Below are 24550 nucleotides of genomic sequence, written 5' to 3' on the forward strand. Positions count from 1 at the left end.
CATATCTAAATATCTTTAAAACTTTAAAATTAAAAATAAAATTAAACTTAAAACTTTGCACGATCAATTAGACAAAGCTAGAAAAAATTATAATTTTTCAAACTAATAAAAAATAGTGGCCATTTAAAATGTTGTTTCTTAAATAACTCAGAAACCGTTGGTTTTACAAAAACTTAAAAAAAATTGCCTATCGATTGGTACCAGATTTTTTAAGATTGTACCAATATTAACTTAGATATGGCATCTTTAGTGGTTGGTGGCCCACCTTTAGAGGGTTATGTAACATTTTATTGTTTGAAATGACCTAAAATCGCTTACAATTAACATGCAATGCAAATAGAGATTGTTGCATCATTGTGGCGAATATCAGCATGCCTTGGTATGCACTGCAACAAACTTTCAGTAGTCACCTATCACTAAGACTGCTATATCTCAGTTAATATTGGTCGAATCTTTGAAAATCTTGTACCAATCGTTAGGCAACTGAATTTACTAAAAAAAGTTATTCTTTTAAAGTTCTTGTAAAACCAACGGTTTCTGAGTTATTTGAGTAACAAAATTTTAAAATGCCGCCATTTTGTTTTATGAATTTTAAAAAACTATCATAATTTTTTTAGCTTTGTCCAGTTGTTATAAATGATCGTGCAAAGTTTCAGTTTCGTATGTGCAACCATTATAAGTGAAAAACGCAAAATGACCGCTGTGAGTAACTGAAGACTTCCGGACAATTTAAATATGATATTTAGATATGTTTTTTAGCCAAGAAAAATGCCCTAGAGTATTGATAGGGAGTTGGTAAACACTCTGTAGATAAAGGAAAGAATTGGCTTGTACACGTACACGATAGGAAGTTCACGAATGACCCATCATCACGTCTATACTACTGAACTGTAGTTTAGTAGTTTTGTAGATTAACTTGAAAATTTGCATATATCGATTCTTAATTTACCGAGGATAGTTATACAGAATGGGTGAAAAGTCCGTGAACGGCTTAATATCTCATACACAAAAGTAATTTGACGGTGGGTGTAATTGGGGATCCCACTGAAATTGAAAATACTACTTACCATGACTTTAAAAATCTGATATGACATCTTGGATCTGCTATTTTGAATGCAACTTAATTTTTTAAATAGGAAGGTGGTCATGTGATACATGATTTCGATACGGAATTTCAAGACAAAATGAATGGCGAAAACCGCACATCGATATCTCAAACATTTTCGAAGATATTCACATTATAAAGCAATACCTTGCAAATCAGAAATGAAATAGATGAGTGGTATTGAATAATAATGTGAATATCTTCGAGTCATTCATTTTTTCTTGAAATTCCGTATCGAAATCATGTATCGCATGACCACCTTCCTATTTAAAAAAACAAAGTTGCATTTAAAATGGAGGATCCAAGATGGCGGAACAGATTTTTGAAGTCATAGTAAAGTAGTATTTTCAATTTCAGTGGGATCCCCAATTACACCCATCTGTATTGTCCAGTCAATATAAACATGAAAAAATCTGGTGTGGTACACTCACACAATTTTCCTTGCTCATTGAAATGTAAGGCTGGGCACACACCAGTTAGTCAAGACAAGACGAGAATTCTTGAACGAGAATAACACAATACACAATGACGATTGATGGCTACATATTTTGAACTACGATCATACTATCGTATATATTGTTTTCAGAGTACTTCTTGTGAAATTTGATATCGTGTACACATACACGCATACAGACCAATACTAAAAACCCATTTTTTTGGACTCAGGGGACCTTGAAACGTATAGAAATTTAGAAATTGGGGTAGGCTACCTTGATTTTTTTCGGAAAGCAATACTTTCCTTTGGCGTAATTTTGAAGTCCTCTTAATACAATTTTCTAGATCCTAGCTGAACTTCTGTATCAAATTTGAACATGATCTGTCAATTAGTTCTTGAGGCCTAGGAAAACGCAGGAAAAACGCTCAAAACCGCCGATGTTGGGCGGAACTTAGGCGTTATTTGAAAAGCCTCCAATATATTTTTATACCTCAGCAAGGAATTCGATGAAAAAATCATGACTAATTCAAAATGGAAATTTATTTAAAATAGAATTACACGGTAATAATTAGATTTAATATAATTCACTAAGCTAGAACGTTAAATATAGATTTATAAAATTAGAAGTCTTATATTAAAAATACAGGAAGTAGGGTGATCATTATAAGCATTAAAGATATACATTTTATAATTTCTATAATTAACCCTATTTGAAAGTTACACTCTTCTTAGGAACATTTTCTTTCAGTACAGTTTCAACTTTGTTGGGGGATACTTCTCTCTCCAAACTTCCATCTGTAAAGTAGAAAGGAAACGTCAGAATCTTACTGTCTCAAAATTGAAAACAAGATTGATACATATACTAAGATTAAACTAAAATGTAACACATTATAATAAATTTTGGAATGTGGTCATATCTTGATTCAACCGACCAGCTTTGAATGTTGACATTTTTCAGTATCCTACCGAAAAATAAGTCTTAATTTTATTTATCAATCTATTTATTCTGTGATTACACAATTTGAAAAGAATTCTTCACTGGAGTGAGGGACAAGGGCACACATATATCAACTCTTCCCTCACTTTAACTCTAAACTTCTCGCCTGTAAGGGAATTAAGATAAGTTGAATTCCAGCACTTTTCACCCCCCCCCCTCCTATATGTACTAGTTCGACGGATGTCTCTGAAGTTTTTTACTACTTCTTATGAGTGGAACAACTCCCCTGGGTTAAACGTATATTTTTTTATAAATTAAACAATAGACCTCTAAAATGTATAGACCAGTAGAATGAATGACTTTTTTATTTATGTTGACGTGGCGAAGTTTGAACAATATTGTCCACTCTACTACTTAACCAATACCTACTATTACTAGAAGTAATAGTAGGTATTGTCTTAACCACGTCGTTAGCAAACAATGTAATATAAAATATGCAGAGATAACAAAAAAATTGAAGCAAGAAATGACAATAAAATGTAATAAATATGAGAAATCAATATTGAATAATAAAAGTATTTTAGAAAATAAGTGTTTTTCAATAAACTCAATCACTTCACTGCTGAAAGAAAAAGCAAAAAATAAATTAAAACAAAATAAAAGACAAGCTACTGAAGAGAATTAATACAGTAAGAATTGGATTCAAAGATGAAATTTATTTATTTTATGAATAGTGGATATGGATATGAGGAAAAAGAACCTGTGTAGCCCTAACAGTATTCAATACCTGGGAAAGAGAATAAAGAAAAGTGGGGAAAATCAGATAGCAAATAAGAAGATTTTAAATAGGAAAAATTTTGAAAAGAAAGAGGATAAGATGTAGTTACCTAATCAATACATATTTTTGAGAATTGTAATAGATACAGAATTGCAATGCAATAAGTTTTGCACAATAAAATGTTTTATAGACAAGGAAAAAAAACTGCGAAAATAATAGAAATTTAAAATACAAGCACACACTAGACATTCAACATTCACACTCGTAAGCATCCTATGAGGATACTGATAGCAATATCAAGCCCCGTCTGCCGACTCAAACAAGCCCACCGCCACCCAACAACTGCACGCGCGAACCGAGCCACACCACCCAACAACTTAATATTGTCTGACAATGCATTCCACAATCTAACTGCCTTCACCAAAAATGATCTGTTGTAAATCACTGTCCTGTGTTGTGGTCCAGAGAAGTGGCATCATTCCGGGTTCTCATCGTGCTAATTTGTGCTAGGTGAACAAATTTACAAAAAATATAAGATGGCAGCTTGTTTTTTAGAACCTTATTTGTCAAAATTATAACATGGAAATCTCTTGAAACACAACCTCAAGACTGAAGCATGATCATAAGAAGAAGAAACATGGTCGAATCGCCTCAGACCATACACAAATCTCAGGCAATAGTTTTGAGCTCTTTGCAGCTTAGTGGCAAGATCCACACTTAAATCACCATATGCCACATCAGCATAAGAAAAGTGAGGGAAAATCAATGTTTTCACCAGCATTAGCTTCATATTCAGTGGGATACCGTCGCCAACCCTCTTCAGAATATGAACGCCAGCAAAAACTTTCCTACAAACTGACTGGACCTGTTCGTTCCACTTTAATGATCTATCAATGAAGAGACCCAAATTACGCACAGAGGTACTGTATGGAAGCTGGTGATGATTCACAATGACTTAAGGGATAGCAGAAACATCAAGTTGTCGCCAAATCTGTGGATGACAAATCAATATTGATTTTGTCTTAGCCACATTCAGACACAATCCATGCTTCCTGATGTAATCACTGACCGCAGCCACATCCCTGTTGATATTCTCCACAGCCACATCAATATTATTTGGCTTAAAGCTGTAATATACCTGAAGATCATCCGCAAACAGGTGGAAGCTACAATGAGTGAATACTTTACTCAGATCGTTGATAAATAACGAGAACAGAAGAGGACCTAAGATAGATCCTTGTGGTACTCCTCTAGAAATAGGTTTCCAGGCAGAAAAATTGTTATTGTATCTAATACATTGCTGTCTAGAGACCAAGTAAGATTCAAACCAGGACACAGAATGATCAGAGAAGCCTATTTCCTTCAGTTTAAGCAGCAGTAGTGGATGATAAACACAATCAAAGGCTTTGGAGAGGTCAAACATAACTAATATGGTTGCCTTGGAATCATTCATAGCCAGACGGATGGAGTCGGTGACGTGAACCAGAGCAGTAGTAATCCTGTGATTTGAGCGGAAGCCAGATTGAAACCTATTTAAAATATTGTTAGAACTTAAATATTGATTGATTTATTCCAGTGCCGGCTCATAAGTTCTAGTCTTGCCAATACCCAACGATTTGACCATTCTCCACCTTTCCCGTGGTGTGTTTTGTTGCAGTAAGGTGTTATAAGTAAAGCGATTTCAAGAGTTCCGCAGCTCCTGTTTAACTTTGTTCCTCAACCTCCTGAAAAGGGTGAGATCGTTGGGATCATTAGATCTTCTAAACTTGCGTTTGGCTGCATCCCGCCGAGACATCAATTAACGAATTGCAGGAGTAAGCCATGGTGATGGCTTCCTCCTTACTCTCAGAGTGATAACAGGAGCATGATTATTGTATAGAGCCAAAATCAATTCATTGAATTTGATTGACCTGAATCAGATTGTAGACGCTATGCCAAGGGAGATTACGTGCATCAGCAATAAATTCCAACAGATTAATTTCTATTAAGATCCCTGTAATGCATTGTTCTAGCATCATGTCTTGGAGACTGAAGAGAAAGCACAGAGAAAATCAAGTCGTGTGAAGAGAGTCCTGAGGCTGGTAACTGACCATAATGAACTACAAATGACTCATCATTAACTATTATCAAATCAAGAGTTGTGTGTGATGAGTGGGATCAAGCGGTAATATACTAAGACTACATGACATGAAAATATTTGTGAGCTGTGAATATTCGAAAGAATCAGTTTTCTGTAGATCTGTGTTAAAATCTGCCATTATTAGAACATGCTTGTAGGATGGCAACAGGTTAATTAGAGCATTTTCGAATTCATTTATGAATCCGGTTCTTGGTGGTCTATAACAAACACACAACAGCAATTTGGCGTTATTTATTTTGACTTCAATAAAAAGATACTCTGGATTTCTAGAATACTGGGACGGTGTAGAGGAAAGAACTCTATATTGGAAATGTGATTTAAGGTAGATGGCAACTCCTCCTCCCCTCTTGCCTGTTCGATCGTTCCGAATCAAATTGTATCCAGTTACCTTCACCTCAGAATCCAAAATATTCGGTGTCAGCCATGATTCACTCACAAGGATTGCGTCAAAAAAAAGGGAAGAGAACAGTTCACGAAAATTGCAGATATGTGCACACAGGGATTGAGCGTTCACATGTGAGACCTTGAAAAATCCGTCATAGCCAGAAACTGCATTTGACATCAATTGATGAGTGGAGGGCGGGTCGCGCGCATCGCTATCGGCCAGCGCACCACAAGGCGGCGGCGACTAAGGCCAAGCAGACTCGGCCAGACTTATTGAAGCAAATATAAACAATTAACATTCACACAAAACACACTCATACTAGACAGAGAGGAGAGAGGAAGATAGCAAAATTAAAAAGGAAGATAGCATGATAAAACACTTTGGAAGAAAGTGAGACATTACAATGGACGACAGGAAGGCTGCACTCTGCACTATTAACATTGATCTGCAATTCATATGAGAGATGGTGAAAAATCACTGTAATGCTGAGAATTTGGTGAATGAGAAATACAAATAAAAATAGAAAGGAGAAAAATCATTTGAATTATAGAGAGCAATCAGGTATTGAGAAAAAATGATAGTAGATGAGATATTGAAAAAAATGGTTAAAATACATAATTAAAATTTGAATTCAACAACCAATACGCAGAAAAAAATACAGACTGAATGTATGAGGAGCAGGGATGAGAAAGAGAAAAATAGTAAATCTGTATATAAATCTGTAAATATAAATCTATAGTCCAATAAATTCACAGCTGAAAGTTTGTGTTTATAACTGAAGAGATTGAGAATGTTTTTGCACAATCACAAAGTAGACGAGATAACTTCAGTCCAGCTTGCGAGAAGCAGGAGTAGCATATCCTCTGACGCCATCCTTGTTCTCCCAATGGATCACACCATCAGATGACCACACATTTCGAGGTCAAAATAACTCGATCGCTCTTTTTAAGTAGATCCATTCGTTCCCTGGTAAGATCTTCTTTCACGACGAATGATGTCCCTTTTAAGATGCGACTCATCGATGTTGATGTTCAATCGATTTCGCGCAAGCTGTATTACAAGTTCATCTGTATTTTCCCCTTCACCTTCAGGGATCCCGAAAATTCGCAAGTTGTAACGACAATTATATTGTTCTTGATCTTCAACTCGATCATGGAGAGCCTCGTTCAGTTCATGAAAAGCCTCATCTTTGTCAACAAGACTTGCTTGAAGAGAAGCAACCTCAATTTTCAAACTGTCAATTGTTTTATTGGCGACACCGAGTGAAGCAGACAAAGCGCTAACAACCTGTTGAATTGAGCTTTCAACTATAGCAGCTATCTTGGGCAACAAACTGTCACTTTAAAAATATGAATTCACTGATTGTTATAATTTATGGACTGATAGCACCTGAATGATCTGAGACGTTAGAAGACAGAGAAGAGGAAGAAGCCGACCTTTGCTTCCCCTTCCCGCTCCCCTGGCCAGCCTTATCTTATCTCGTTGAGCCTTTCCGGATCTTGTATTTGTGGGCGAAAACATATCACTTTAAACTGTTATTATAACTTACGTTGTATGTGATTGACTGCAACGGAAGTAACGGTAAGCTGAAGAGCACACTAAAATTAACCAACTGCCAAGTTTCACTGGAAAATTCAACGAAAATACCACAAAAAAGACTGAAAATTTGCAGAGTACAAGCAGCGTGACTTTCACTCCTCGTCCATCTTATCTCACCGTATTAAGTAGTATCCCTATAAATGTTTCCACGTCTAACGATCCTATTCTGGCTGAAAGTAGTCATCACTCCACACTGAGTTCCAGTAGAAATGCCTCAAATGTATTTGATGAAATGTCCTTTTATACCTTCAAAGTAAAATTTTCAAAACCTCTAGAAAGATTTCAGGATGTTACAACCATTTTGAAAATGCAAATTATCATCATATCATATTGACTTTCATAGCTATAACAGCCATATAGTCCAGTCACTATACAGAGTGTTTCATAAGTAGTGTCGAACATTTTAGGGTATTGTTCCTGGATGATAGGAGTTTACAAATGTCATATTTTAAAGTGTCCAAAACCCAGCGGTTATCCTTATAGCTGCCATTTTGTTTTTTTCACTCAAGAATTTTTATCTCAAGAACATAATGAAGTATTGATCTGAAATTTGGCATGAAAATTTATGCTATAAAGACTCAACTTTGAAAAATAAAATAAAACATTCTCGATGTAAATTTTCAAAAGGCGGCCACTTTAAATTTTTGATTGCAAATTTCACGAAAACCGTTCACTTTACAGAAAATTTACGAGACAAAAAAGTTAACAAATTTTATAAATATTTCAAAGATACCTCATTTATTAAGATGGGTCAGAGAATAACAGAGAAATTGATCATTTTTGTACAGCATGCATGATCATGAACAAACAAGATCATCTGAAAAACATTGTAAAATCAACTGGATGGCCATATGGAGCCATACCGAGATTCAAAGCTTCATCTTAAATACAATTAGAATTAAAAATGTAATATTGATGTTTAAATTATTGTGAAAAGTGGTCATCCATGCAATACAAAAATAATTCATTTCTCTGTTATTCTCCGACCAATCTTAATAAATGAGGTATCCTTGAAATCTTGATAAAATTTGCTAACTTTTTTGTCTCTTGTAAATTTTTTATAAAGTAAACGGTTTTCGTGAAATTTGCAATCAAAAATTTAAAATGGCCGCCAATTGGAAAATTTACATTAAAATTTTTTATTTTATTTTTTAAAGTTAAGTCTTTATAGCATAAATATTCATGCAAAATTTCAGATCAATACAACATTTAGTTCTTGAGATAAAAATTCCTAAGTGAAAAAACAAAATGGAAGCTATAAGGATAACCGCTGAGTTTTGGACACTTAAAATACGACATTTTTGTAGTCTCCTATCATCCAGGAACAATACCCTAAAATTTTTGACACTACTTCTGAAACACCCTGTACATACATTGATGCTTGCAAAATTTCCTTGTGCTATATACAGAATGGCCCAAAAACCTCATATTTTCGGTTCATTTTCCAGTTTTTAGCTATTTCCGCCAAATCCAGTGATCGGACAGAAAAACTTGCTCTCGCCTTTTTTAAAGATTTTAATTTTTTTAATGGAATAAGATCATTCGGAACTCTCTACCTCCAATGAATACTGAGTTATGATTTTTCAAAAATTAGTGAAATTTCAAGAAAAAAATAAATTTTGATATTTAGTATTTGATCAACAATTCATGTATCCAAATAATATATTAAAAAATCTGAACTACAATATAAATTGCAAGCACACCCCCTTTTTTACATCTTTATTGACTGGACTAATTCAGAATGATTCTAAGACTAAGAACATTTTAGAACTATTTCGACTACTGTATATAAAAACAAAAGGGCAATGAATACTGTATGAATTAAATGGTGTTAAGATTCCAGTTAGTGAGGTACCATAAAAATGTTCAAACTATTTTGCTCTAGTTTATAAAAAATATTGAAACAGATTCTGAAATCAATCTACAGTTGCTTGCTTTGGTATCAGAAACATAACTGTACATGAGGTGGTTGAATCATAAATATGAAACGAAAGTCTATTTTGGCCAGACAACATTGCACCGTATATAATCAAAGGCTGTTCGGAAATTGATTGAACCTCTTCAGTATTTATTAAATCTCCATTGATAAAACCAAGTAAGTGGAAAGAAGTAGGAGTCACTCCGATCCCTGAAGGCGGTAAATTGAGCAGCTTATCAAATAACAGGCCTATATGTTTTTCAAACACTCATCTGCAAAAATCTTTGATTATATACTGTACTAGCAGGGTACCCGTGCTTCGCTACGGGAATTAAATGATCAGATTATTTTTGTAAAATATTTATAACCTGAATTCTACCAAAGCCGTTATAATCGTTTTTGAGATCCACCATACAAACAAAAATTGCTTGCTGAATAGAACTTGAATAATAAATTAATATAGTCTCGTCACTGTCATAGAATTTTGTATCCGAAAAGGTGCTCTCCCTCGATGAAAATGTTATTATATATAGGACCGTTTCAAGTTTCATTCAAATACTTTTCTATAATAATACTTAGTTACCCAAAGATGTTGGGTAAGTGTGATGATTAGTGTGATGATTAAGTGTGACGTTGTCACTAAGTGTGATGATTAGTTGCGTTGCTATCACCTCAGTTTGAACAACACATTCAACTCTGTTGAAATATACATTCAACTGCGTATTTTAAAAAGCAATTAAAAGTTAGCGATGCCTTATGGTGTCACCCAGTTGCTCTTATGCACTCATCTTGACATCAGGGAATATTTTTATTGAATCAGGCAATGTTTTCAAATTATATTGCTAAATGTTATAACCACAGCTTTCTCTCTTCCTCTCTTCAGTTTTCAACAAACGATGGAATTTCTGTTTCAATAAGCTGCCACTTGGATGATCAATTTTTCCTCTCAAATTATCTCAGAGATGAGACTCAGCTCAAATTTTTGTATCACGGACCTACTATTTGCTAGGAGCATCTTATGATCTGCCCTCTATCAGTAATAAATAAAGAAATTGGCCACAGCTTGGCATGAAGATTATTGAGTCTAATCATTTGAATTAATTATTGATGTGTTGGAAGTGCTCTGTAGAATAGTAGCCAAATTGCAGCGAATTTTGTGGAATATTGGGCGGGGCTTAAGAGTTGACCTCAACTTTATCCATTGGCAATTAATATTTCTCGTTGACAGTTATCAAATTAGCAGTGATCATGTTATTTTTGCTTTTGCTTGATGCAATTGAAAATAGAATTCCAAATCATGTTCATTTGGAATTGGTTGACCCTGGCATCCATGGATCTCTTGCTTATTCTGGAATTTCTTAAGCTGGTTTACATCGAAGTTATTGACAAAATGTTGATAACTTAATCCTTATGGATTCTATTAGATTGAATGGAACTCTACTAACACATATGTTCATCAAATGTTTACATTTTGTTAATAACTTTGATGTAAACGCAGCTTTACTCTTCGTTTCACTCATTCAAAAGTGTAAAAGCAGCCAATCCACTGATTCTTTCTTTCATAGAAGTTCATTTATATTTAAGAGTCCATTCATAATAATTAGTCTAACATTTAATGTGGCTGATTTCTTATGTCCTAAACTTTACTACCATAAATATTAAAGTGGTAATTTTTAAGTGGACATTTTAATGTTAATTTGAATAATTCTGAATAGAGTTTATTCAATCACTTTGATTATTGACTACCATTATATGATTTCTTCCTTCAATTTTAGCTTGAAACCAAAAGCCTAGGGATGGAAATTTGAATGTAAATGAACATGTAACTTAATTTAATTTCTATCTAAATTGAGGAATTTAGTATTTATTGACTTGTGATTCATTAATATAAATATCAATAGGTTTGTCATGTGTCATGTAATAACATCAATATCGGGGACCGAGCTTCGTTCTGGAATACAAAAGCATAAGAAATGTATTACGAAATAAGAAATTATAATATCATTCATAGTTCATACAGAAATGTTCTATCTAATTTCAGTAAATTGAGATTAATTCCTAGAGGAATGCAAAAATTTCCCTCACAAAGGCCCGGTTGCATAAAAGCCGGTTGAATTTAATACTGATTAATTTCACGTGAACCAAATCAGAGAAGACCATTTCAAAAAGATGGATCTACTGGAATTTATCAGGATTGAAAATAATCCGGCTTTTTTTGCAACCGGCACTAAGTACCTGATTGAATGATTACAAAAGTTAAACAGCTGAGTCATAATTTTGACACAGTCCCACACACATGAACTCGCTCACTCACTTCCATCATCAACAGACAGAATAATTAGCCTATTATCAGCTGTTTTTTCAAGGATGAATAATAATTATCCTTTCAATGTCCTTCAGCGAGTTTTCCCAGGGATGAGACCTTAGTGCAATCGAATTTTTATATTATTAACCTACTATGCTCTGAATTTCGTGAGAATCGTTAGAGCCGTTTTCGAGATTCGGTAAAATACAAACATATAAACATCTAAACATCCAAACATCTAAACATATAAACATACATTGATCGTTCAATAGTATAGGATGAAAGGAAATAGGACCAGCTGATGGATTATTATGTTTTTTTCGATGTAGTTTTTAGCTGATTTTGAAACATGAAAATATCAGGTCCAGTAGCACAAAAGCCTGTTCAATTTCAATCATGATTAAATTCCATGAGAACTAATCAGAGCATGGGTTTTTTAATAAAAGGCTTGGTTCTCTAATAGAAGATTGGTTCTCGTGGTATTTAGTCCGGATTAGGAATTAACAGACATAACAACTGGCTCTCTCAAGGCCATGGCTGCGTAGAAACATAGAGCAACAGAGGAACCAATACAACAGAAGCCGAAGAAATTAGTCGCATCTCTATCACCTCACAATAAACATCAATTCAACTACCATATGTTTGGAGAGATCGATTTTAAATGTATTTTGCTATCATCCGGTCACTTTCTGTACCTATTCTTCCAGATGCTCCATGAATACTGCAATGTTTTAAAATAAGATTGCTAACTTTGGTAACTCAACTACAGCTATTATAATCTTTTTCACTTGCTCACACTTTCCTTCTCACGTTTTTAACAGAGTATGGAAACGTTTTTTGATCAGCTGCTACTTGAGGGACCAATAATCCTTTCTGAAAGAGCTTCAGCGATTTTTCCCAGAGTTGAGACCTGTTCGAAAATATTTTTTTTATCACAAACGTACTCTATTCCTGATTTAATAAAAAAATGTTAGAGGCGTTTTCGAGATCCGTCAGACATACATACATATCCGCACACATATTTAAACAGAAATTGTTCGCTTAGTATAATTGACTTCAATGAGTATGATTTCATTTAATGAGAGCTTATTTCATATAATAATAATAATAACAACGGGTACCTATAAAAAGCGAAAATGTCAAACATAATTGAAATCGAAACTAATAACAACTGGCATAAAAAGCAAAAATGGCAATCATAATTTTGAAATCGAAACAGTAGCTATCATCTTATCTCCATTCTGATCTAATGTAAACAAATTATAGTAAGATTCACATCAATGTGTCAGCATTATTTGAATGGGGAGCATTGATGCTATTAATGAGGTATACTGACAGTTTCAAGTGAATATCAACAAACTGTTATGCATATTCTCCAATATTTTTATCGAAAGCTACCTTCTATTTTCTTTGGTAACACAACTAATGTTTGGGAATAATTGATTCATGGGAAAAGCGCCTTACTTCTATGGAAGATATTTTTACATTAGGAAAAGCAGCAACAGCTATTTGGCCGTTTTAATAAATAACCCCTTACTAAGTTAAATTCTGGCCGAATTTCCTCATTATTTGCTCACAGATTCCACAACGGACACTTCTGAAGTTTTAAAAATACCCTCCATTCATCATACTGAATAATTCAAATTTCATCGAAATTATTTAAGCTGTTCACGCGATCTGTCAGATATACAAACAAAATTAGTCTTGATAGAATAGGATCAATTGATAGAACTCCTGTCATAAAAGTTTGTTTCATGAAACATAAAAATTATCTATACTCCCAGGAATAGAAATAAAAATATTTATTCTTATATTTATATTCTAATATTTATAAATCTGATTACCCCTTTTAAAATTATTTAACACGACATGTTTCGGCTATAAATAATCATGCCATTATCAAGTATTTGGAAAATAAATCTCTATACTTATAAAAGGCTAAGCCCCGACAGACTGAAATCACACCACAGCCCAAACTACTGAGCCTAAAAACTTGAAATTTTGCACGATTGTTTATAGTAGCCTGAAAACATCCACTAAGAAAGGATTCTCAGAAATTTGCCCCCCTGAGGGAGCCTGGGCCCCCCCAAAATTTTGTACTTTTTAACCGCTCATTGCACAGCAAAGTCATGAGGAACGTTTTTGTTCAGCTACGAAAAAAAAATTAGATCTATGCAGAAAAATTTCGATCAGGAGCACAGGGGGGTCCAGGAGAGGGCATTTTCCGAAAAATTTGATGTAAAATCACACTACAGCTCAAACTAATAGTCCTACAGACTTGAAACTTTGCACAAATATTCTTCAAACATGCTAGACGCGCACTAAGAACGGATTTTGAGATATTTTGCCTCTAAGGGTTTCAAAGGATCCTATCAAGTAAGGTTATGAACATGGTAAGGTGAGTACCATATGGAAATGAGATAATTCATTTATTGACATGTGATATTCTAACATATGTTGTAATCATTGGAAATAACAAAATGATATGATAGAAATTCAAAAAAGAACATCTGTTCTATTATTGCTTTTGTCACGTGGTATTTTAGCACCACAAAATATTTTTGAAATGAACTATTGAGCTTCAATGGAATTATAAAATAGAAAGGAATGATAGCCTAGTCAAGATACCACTCAAGTAAAATCGAATGTTGTTAGCGATAAAGAGTAATCATATTATCCAAAGCGATAAGAAAAAACATGCATAATTGTAATTCAACAATAATGAGGATCCATTGGCAGAATTAAAAATATTATAAAGTGGCTTATTTATTATTGGCAGATTATAAAAAATAAAAGTTTGCATGTACATTTGAGGTTAGAATTGTTTGTTTATATTTTTAAATGAATCAATCGATCTAGGATAAATCGATAGTTATTTGAATCAACACCTAATGAATCAGCTAATTGTTCGATCAACCAGTACAAGTTGAATTATAAAGTTTTCTCACAAAAGATGTATTATATATACTAAGGAAGGTTTATGTAAATAAATAGGGACAACTATTATTGCTGCATAAATATTTATTACAATCTAAAAAAGTACAAAAATCAAGAGTATACAAAACTCATATAAAAAATTAAATGTATATTGCATGATAGTATCGTATATCATGATTTATTTATTAGAATAGTCTAGGACAATCACTCCATATATTTATATAAAAACTTTTTATTTATTTTTCTATAATAAAGTTCAAGAAACCCTGAGTCTGAAGTAACCAATTGTATTGAGTTTTGCTAAATTAGAAAGCCAATCAGAAGGAGGCTTACAAATCATTCAAGGAAGAGATGACATTTTTCTGAAAATCACTTCTCTTTGGCTTGTGATCTCGTTCTGAAAGGATGCACATGGAAATTAGGGTGCTTCCTTCTTGTTAAATTTAAAATATTATCAATCCAATCCCTTGTTAAATGTGTACTATTCGTAATTAATGTTTATTTATCTGTGAACTCAGTGTTGTTGAAGAGTTCTTAATTGTAATCAATTCCCATAAATATATCTTTAATACAGAAAGAAATCTATAAGAAATCTGGACCACGCACGAGCCCAGCCGAGACGAAAAGGATCTGCATAATTAATTATTGGAAATAATTAATTCACTTGCCATGATACCAATTTCTCCTAAATCGGTTGGATAGCATTTCACACCTATTAACCTAAGGATAGTTTTCGGTTCCAACGTAATAGATTCTTGGTAAACTATGAATGGATCTATCGCCTATGAATGAGAAATCCAGTTTTCAGAGCAAATGAACTTATAATCTTCAGAAGAATTTTGGCAATATACTACACAAATACACAAAGAACAATATCTTACAAGCCTAAGCATCTAAAGTCACTACGAGCTAAATACTTATCTCATAACTGTGAATGCTATTAAACCTTGGGATAATTGTTAAACTGTTGAAGAATTTATTAATATTAATTAAATAATTATTATTTGCTAATTGATCAAAGCATATCCTATTAAATCTACAGACCGAACAGGTTTTAAGTTGTAGAATTCTGAATTGACTTGAAGTCCATGTATCAGTATTAAAAACAAATTTATAATTTTTAAAGCTCATAACTGTGAATGCTATTAAACCTTGGGATAATTGTTAAACTGTTGAAGAATTTATTTAAAGAAAATTATAGATATAGGAAAATTTTATATATATTGTTTTATGGGAATATATTTTGTGTTTTATGTCAGCATACAAAATCATAGAAGTTTTTATTATATCCTAATTCTAAGTGCCAAGAAAAAATATTCTGCAGTATATAGAATTAGTGAATCAACTAATATTGATCTCATTAAGAGCACTCAGTACTTATCATCCTTTGATCACAGCCATACTAGGTCGCCAGAAAAAATATATTGATAATGCTATATAAACGTCTACAGTTTTATCAAAGCTGTATCGGCAATATGAAAACGCATGCAGTTAATATGTCTTTAAATAAAGGTGTTGATATCCACATGATAATTATTCTCTACCATTTTTATTTAATTAAAATTTCAAAATTATTCAAGCCTTGATAGAATGATTGACTCACTGTACAGTCGGTCGAAGATTTTAATATTGAAATTAGGGGTATTTTGGCAAGCTGAACAAAAAAGTAAGGTCCTATGCACCTTTATGATATTATTTCTTCAAATGAAAAATGAGTTTTGTGGGTTGTCAAATCTCCCCCTGAAAGAGAACAATTCATTTTATCCTATCTTTTAGTAAAATAACAATGATTTCTGCATTGAATAACATCTATCTTGCCAACAAGAATCGAACTCTCTGTGAATTTAGATATGACCTACACTTTAGATTTATATAAATCTATCAATAAATTCATGGAAATTGAAGTACTTTTTTCAGTTAGTTGATGGAATTGATTATCAATAGAGAAAATTATTATAATTTTATCAATACAGAACTAGTTGAATGAATTGTCGATGTACTAAGTTCTTGGTCAACAATAATTCAATATTGGTATTTATCCAATCATTATTTTTTTCAGAAGTTATTTCATTTGAATTAGAAAATATTTATAAACTCCTATCAATTCATTCATTCGTAACAATGAATTCTTCAAAACATGAATTTAATCAAATTAAAAATTGCCCATACTTCTCTATTCATGTTCGCATGTTTTCCACTTGTGATGGATAGCCAAAATATTGTGGAGCGAGCTGCACGGCGAATTGTAATCGAGGGCTCTGATTGGCTGAAAAGTTCAGCATTTGGAGTGAGGTGAGGCGAGCAGTTAGAACAGAGGCAAGCGGCACGGCGAATGGTTTGGAGTACGGTACGGCGAATGATTAACAGCTGATTTTAACATTATGAAACATATGCTCATGTTCGTTGAAAGGCAAGATGTTCGGAGTAATGCACGGTTTGCTGCGCGGTTCGAGGTTCGGTTCGGCATGTGTGGAGGCACCTTTAGTTGTTACAGGACATTTATACAGATCACAGGCCAAAGCAACATTTTTCACTTTTTAACCGTTCATTGCACAGCAAAGTCATGAGGAACTTTTTCGTTCAGGTACGAAAAAAAATCAGATCTATGCAGAAAAATTCCAATCAGGAGCACAGGGGGGTTCAGGAGAGGGCACTTTTCGAAAATTTTGATGTAAAATCACACCACAGCTAAAACAAATTGGCCTACAGACTTAAAACTTTGCACAAATATTCTTCAAACATGCTAGATGCGCACTAAGAACGGATTTTGCCTCTTAAGGATTTCAAAGGATGAAAAAGGATCCTATTAAGTAAGCTTATGGTAAGGTGAACTCCATATGGAACTGAGATAATTGACACATGATATTCTAACATATGTTGTAATCATTGGAAAGCTTGAAACAATTTCATCAATTAGCTGATCGATTTGATTTTGCGTTGATTGAGAGCGCGAGCTTACTACGTGTTCGTTCCATCATTGTATGCTTGGTCAGTTCGGTTTGTGCCTTCTATCAGCTGTATATGGATGGAGTCTCATACACTCCGATTAGAACAGAGCACAAAGGTTTTCTTTGGTTAGGAGTTTGTTGATAATTCTTTTTTTCCAAATTCAAATTTTATTGCCATCAAAAATCACATTGAAAACTTTCTTAATAGACAACAAGGTTACAGAAACAAAATGTCAAACATATACCTACATTTATTTGTAGCACGGCCAGGAAAAGACAAACTTGAGTACTAGCCGTGAGTTTATTAAATATAACTTAATAAATATATATATATATATATATATATATATATATATATATATATAATTAATATTTTGTGAATAAAAATTACGAGTTGATGAGAGATATGAGTAATTCCTTATATTTGATCCGAATGGTTCATACAGTAGTCGGGGTCACTGCAATCAAATTTTTTTTATTCTGTACGGTAACTAATAAATTTCATACGTATTGATTGTCCATAATGTATCCACCTATCCAGTGTCCATAATGGAAGTAATTGAACTACTCAAAATTAATGGCTTACTGGTCCCTCATAGATTTATAGTATTCCTGGTGATTGAGCCTGTCTTTTTCAGCATTGTCTATTAATAATAAAGCTTAATTTACAACTAGCTTACCCAGCGAACTCCATACCGCCAATGTATCTCATGTTACACTTGACTTTATTTGGTGAATCATGAAATTTATCTGACAATCAACATGTTCATTTACATCTCAATACGGACTTCCTATGTGCTTAGTCATGCAGCATTCATTATCCCGAAAACTTATTATTCTTCTCGATCAATTGGTAGTAATATCTATCAGTAAAGTTTTCAATTAAAAAAAAGGTTATATCAGTGTTTCAAAGAAAAATATTCAATGTTTTCATAGCTGTAGATTGTCGATATATGGTCCAGGAAATATGCGATGTACGATGAATCAGACAGAATTCCATATTCTTTCCATTTTAGGATGAATATGAGCTAAGCTAAATTCAAAAAATTGTAAATTATTCTTTCATTCTTCAGTAATTAATGAATGCAATATGAATACTATACATATATACTATACAATATATATATATATATATATATATAATATATATATATATATATATATATATCTCTTTCATTAGGTGAATAATTTTTTTCAACATTTTCCAGTTTCTCAATGATAGGGGAGTGATAATTATTTGTATAGGTCTTCCAAGGAACCATTATCAACAGCTGGTACCAATCAACTACACTTCAACTCCAAACTACCGTTCTAATACCAGTACACAATAATTTATCACAGGGTGATATGTTCATCACAGCTGGTAACTTTAATAAATAGCTGCTAAATCATATTATCACAATATGATCTTGAATCATGATCATCTTTTCGTTCTTCAGTAGCCGCTCGGCCTAAAATTTTGAAAACATATGTCTGTAAAATGGATTAATAAATAATTATTATGAGCCCCCCTATTGAAATTTCTGTTCAGAAACCATCCCCAATATTCACACAACATATTCCCAAAGTTTCATGCCGTTATGTCAAGTAGTTTTCAAGTATACAGGGAACAAACAAATATACAAACAAACACACAAACAGACATTCATTTTTTATAAATAGATTTCCATTCGGCACAAACAAAAGCCTCTCTAAATGAAGGTAGAATGATAAGGATTCAGTTCTGTTGTTTTAACATTTTTTCAAATCACTTTCAAAAAGTTCATGTAGTACCTACTATTGTGTTTGAGACACTTCTGGCGCTATCATAGTTTCACGACAATTCTGTTCCACAGTCCTATCTCTTGCAGTCGTTAACTATATCTATAATACTTATATAAAGTAAAGAGCTGGCTTATGCACGTACGGGATAGGAAAATTATGTTTGACGCATCATCACGTCTGAACTACTGGACTAATTAACTTGAAATTTTGGTTATAGATTCTTAATTAACCAAGGATGGTTATAGGCCTATTCTCAATTCTTCAAAATTTCATTACGTCAAGTTTTCATTTTGTCAAGTTTTAAAATAGATCCTTGCGAAGCACGGGTTCTTGCTAGTAATAATATAATATTATCAGGAAAAGCTCTGATTGAAGTAGCAGAGCCCAATCAATGTTTCCGCGATAAATGCATTTTAATCTTCAACTTGGTGCCAACCTAACAAAGTTAACTCAACTTAATGCCAACCTGACAAAATTATTAATTTGGTTAGGTACCAGTTAACAACTGTTTCGAAGAGGTACTCTCTCTAGATTATAGTTCAATATTAACATATGGTATGGACATTTCAATTATAATTAAGCGATTGGAATAAGAAGAATATACATGCTAAAAGACGATCTTTAAACCCTTAAAAACCACCCTTAGTGTTAAAATATCGCCAAAAGATTTCTTAGTGAGCACCTAGGACTTATAAGGAAGCTATATTTCAAGTTTTGTTGCAATCCGTCCAGTAGTTTTCCAGAAATCGTGATCAGTGAGTCAGTGAGATAAGAATTTTATAAGTATAGATAAACGTATATAAAATCATTTTGAACCAATAATGTCCGAAAATCAACATGGTTTCCTGACTAAAGGTGTCCATGATTCGCACGAATAATCGCATGGACACATGTTTAGTCAACAGTTAGCAAACTTCTATTGTTTACTAATTTTGTTTCTGCAAACCTTGATAGTCACATACTTGATTTTTCTAAAGCCTTCGATAAAGCAGTCTACAAATTCCTTTTACAGAATATGTATGCCTAAAGGCTTGTATATACGTACGTACGTACAGATTCGCACGAATAATCGCATGGACACATGTCTCGGCATTCATTGTAAGTCCATCTGGACGCGACCCACGTATGCCTTGGCATTCAAAAATCTATCTGATTTGCAGACGACACGAAGACATGGTAGATGTAAATTTTCCACATCATGACAACAATGGCGTCATTCCATCATTGAAGAAATTTACAAATTGCAGCTGCATAATTTATTTTAATAGATAGTACAATAGAATCAAAAATAAAACTTGACAAAAGAAGTTGATGGGTTAAAAGATTATACAAGAATAGATTGCAATATGGAAATAAACTGCTCATATACATTGATAAAACAAGATAAAATATTCACCAAAAGATTAGCTTCAAGATTCACCCTTACGGAATACTACTATAGCCTATACTATAGTCCCTTACTATAGCCTAGCTATCTAAAACCTATAATAGCATATTGAAGATTACAATTTTAACTACCAACCCTAATTGATATCATAAAACAAACAGAAGATACCTAATTTGATAGCAAAATAGAGTGACTGAATTCAAGCTACAATTAAATATGTAAGCTATACTTTTTAGGAACCCAGAAGAAAAGCCATTTTTACTTGAATCGTACAGTTATAAATTTGTTAATCATGATACAAATGATATACTTCATGCATGTTTCTATTTAAATATTTGAGACTTCACGTATCCTACACCTACAGAATTACAAAAATCCTGCGATTCACAATTCGTTATTGGATCACAATTTGATTTGTCATTCACTAACCTAATTCATTGGAATAAGGTTATGGTGCCTTTCATGTTTACGTATTGCCTCGCCCATACGGCAAAAAAGCGTCCACACGTGCAAACAATGCTCGCCCGAGGCGCCTTTAAGCACGCCAACAGGGTTTCGGTTCGCCCACATGCCTCAGCGAACAGTGTACAGACGTGCGAATGCAAGCCCATACCCGTATGCTCACCCGAGGCAAACACTCGTGTGTACACCGTTTTAGGTTTCAGATCTCAATCTGCAGCCTATTTCCATTTGAACCTCGTTAATAAATTGTTTTTTTTTTATTCTTCAACATTATATCAGGGACATTTTTTTAGTAGCTTAGGGTCGCAGCTTGGGGCTTCTACTGTTTCTACTCATAATTAACGATATTTCTGTTTGTGAAAAAATAACAGAATACCTAATAAATAAGTAGATGATGTCAAAATTTATCGCGCCATAAATGATGGTCGAGACTCTGAGTTATTACAATAATACTTAGATAGGATACACGATTGCAGTCTAAGAAATAATCTGGTACTCAATATACAGAAGAGTATTTTTACAAAATTATTTTCACAAGGCAGTAACACCGGATGTTTTCAACTATTCAATGCAGGGTAACCAACTCGAGAGAGTTTATTTTATGAAGGATTTGGACATTTACAACTCTACCCTCAATTTCAAGGATGTTAATTGTATTGTAAATAGTTTCAATAAGATGTTAGGCTTCTTGATATCAATTATTAGGCATTTCACAGATATTGGTCGTATCAAGATCCTGTATTCTCTCTGGCGAGATGTCGATTAGTGTATTCTGCTGTGATAGGAATCCATTCTCTTATTAACGGATTCTTTCATTAAGCGCATACAGAATCGATTTCTTGGATATTTATTTCATAAAAAAACATATTTCCTGTCCATATGATCAGTCAATGCGTGATCTGAGAAGAATTTACATGTTTTGTGTATGGTACCTTGTCAGCCTTAAGGTAGCTTATTTTGTCACAAAGTGAAATTGTGACGAGAAAATAGTTAATAATATTATTGAAAGACGCTCGGCTATCAGCAAAGCTAGCCGACCGAGGAGATAAGGAAGGTACCGATGGCGCACCATCTACCGCGCATCGAGACGATTTCCACCGCCTCTGGCGGCGGCACAACTCCATCCCCTCCACTTTGGGGGAGTATTTAAACGCCGGACGAGCTCCAGACCACAGCATTCCGCTCACAACCTTCCTGCTCCTTGTACAGCGGCCCGTTGGCTGCCGTACGTCCCTATTCTTCCATCTCCCTAGGGCACAGCGGACCGTTGTCTGCCGTCCCTGTCCGTCCATCTCCCTAGGGCACAGCGGACCGTTGTCTGCCGTCCCTGTCCTCCCATTTCCCCAGGGCACAGCGGACCGTTGTCTGCCGTCCCTGACCTTCCATTCCCCCAGGGCACAGCGGACCGTTGTCTGCCGTCCCTGACCTTCCATTCCCCCAGGGCACAGCGGACCGTTGTCTGCCGTCCCTGATCTTCCATTCCCCCAGGGCACAGCGGACCGTTGTCTGCCGTCCCTGTCCTCCCATCTCCCTAGGGCACAGCGGACCGTTGTCTGCCGTCCCTGTCCTCCCATTTCCCCAGGGCACAGCGTACCGTTGTCTGCCGTCCCTGACCTTCCATTCCCCCAGGGCACAGCGGACCGTTGTCTGCCGTCCCTGACCTTCCATTCCTCCAGGGCAAAGCGGACCGTTGTCTGCCGTCCCTGTCCTCCCATCTCCCTAGGGCACAGCGGACCGTTGTCTGCCATCCCTGTCCTCCCATTTCCCCAGGGCACAGCGGACCGTTGTCTGCCGTCCCTATTCTTCCTTCTCCCCAGGGCACAGCGGACCGTTGTCTGCCGTCCCTATTCTTCCTTCTCCCCAGGGCACAGCGGACCGTTGTCTGCCGTCCCTATCTTTCCATCTCCCCAGGGCACAGCGGACCGTTGTCTGCCGTCCCTATCCTGTCTATCCTTCCTCTTCCTACTTCACTGGAGCGGAACCGAGGCCGTAAGGCCAATACAAAATTACATCAAAGTGGTGTCATCAGAGAAGAGAGCGACCTTCACGCAGTCAGAAGCACCAGGAGGTGCTGTCCACGCCAGCTGAAGCACAAAGAAGAAAGAAGAGGAACATCGACTTGCCTCCTTTCCCCGCCCACATTACGACTGAGCGAAGTCATCCAGGAGCAACACCTGGGTATCAATCACCCACCTCTGAAGCTACTCAGGGTGTACGTGATAATTTGGTTAAATTAATTGTTTTTTCTTTTCTATTCTAATATACTATAGCTTAGTAATCAGTATTTTTTTCAAATTCTCACCTTTATTGATGTCGCCAACGGTTTGTTCCAATAACTTTTGCTTGAGTTGGAGGACTTCACTTTTCAACTGATGCAAAGTGCGCTGTAAAGACCACTCTGTTAGTGATCTTGCTTGAAGTTCTTTGCGGAGACCATCTGCTTCTTTTCTGTCATAAAAATTTAAATTATCTAATAATTTAGATACTATACTATTAAATTCACATAGGTACCAACTAGAAGAGTTTCTGACAACAATGATGCTATTAGTATAATTCTAACTTTATTTTATAATATCATTATAAATTGAATAATATAAATTATTATCATTTTCTATAAGGAGAGAGGTTTACTGAAATAAGAGCCTGAAATACCAGTTGAAAACTTGATTATTAGGTACGTATGTATTCACAGTACCGGTACATTTTGAGATCCATAAACAGATACATCTATTATTTTTTGCGATTTTTTTTATCTATCATATTTTGAGATCCGGTTCATTTTGGAATCGTAAATCCATCACGAAGTTTGGTTTATTACTAATGACGAGTTATTTTTTGTCGTCTGGAATGTTTTACATTTTTTCCATCGACAAAAATACACAATGAAGTTACATTGTCACATTTGGAAAGATTACATCTAGCAAAGAACAAAATCCGAGCGCGGTATGAGTTGCACTGAAAAACCCTATATTACAAGTTAATTAAAAATCAATTGGCTTAGTAATAGTAATGAAATAAATTAATATAGAAAGAAATAATGAATAAATTATCCCTTCTATTACATATTTATTTATTACTACTACTACGTATATATTTTTTACTCAAAATTATTTTTATTACTTTTGTATGTTATAATATCTTCTGCTTACTATACCACTGTTGTCATATATCTCTCTTACTTCGAGTTGCCATCGATTAAACAGATTCAATGTGGTTCCATGTATCATGCCTTGATCCAACAATTAGAGGATTTAAATTGGACAAGTAGGTTTCAAGTAGTTCTCATCTAACGCTCTTTATCGCGTTAAAGTCTGTCCATTTTCTGTTGAAATAAACTCTTGACTAATTTAAACATCCATAAATTCAATTACATTTGTTGTTTTAAGAGTACTGGAACTGAAAATAATTTATGCAGAAATACATCTCATTGTTTTAATTAAATTATTATG

The 24550-nt window shown here is 34.4% G+C and overlaps 1 protein-coding gene across 7 annotated transcripts in view; it reads right to left on the minus strand.

Moving 5' to 3' along the window:
• Window positions 1–2066: 2066 nt before the first annotated feature.
• The window catches only part of LOC111055339 (protein Spindly), a 110819-nt gene continuing 88335 nt past the window's right edge, over window positions 2067–24550 (minus strand). For all 7 annotated transcript variants that reach the window (XM_039439351.1, XM_039439375.1, XM_039439344.1 and 4 more), the window contains 2 exons: window positions 23404–23549; window positions 2067–2336 (listed from right to left, as the gene is read on the minus strand). In XM_039439351.1, the coding sequence (XP_039295285.1) occupies window positions 2248–2336; window positions 23404–23549 (235 nt within the window). In that variant the 3' untranslated portion in view covers window positions 2067–2247. The remainder of the gene's footprint in view (window positions 2337–23403; window positions 23550–24550) is intronic.

Source organism: Nilaparvata lugens, chromosome 1 (genome assembly GCF_014356525.2).
Source record: "Nilaparvata lugens isolate BPH chromosome 1, ASM1435652v1, whole genome shotgun sequence".
NCBI lineage: Eukaryota > Metazoa > Arthropoda > Insecta > Hemiptera > Delphacidae > Nilaparvata > Nilaparvata lugens.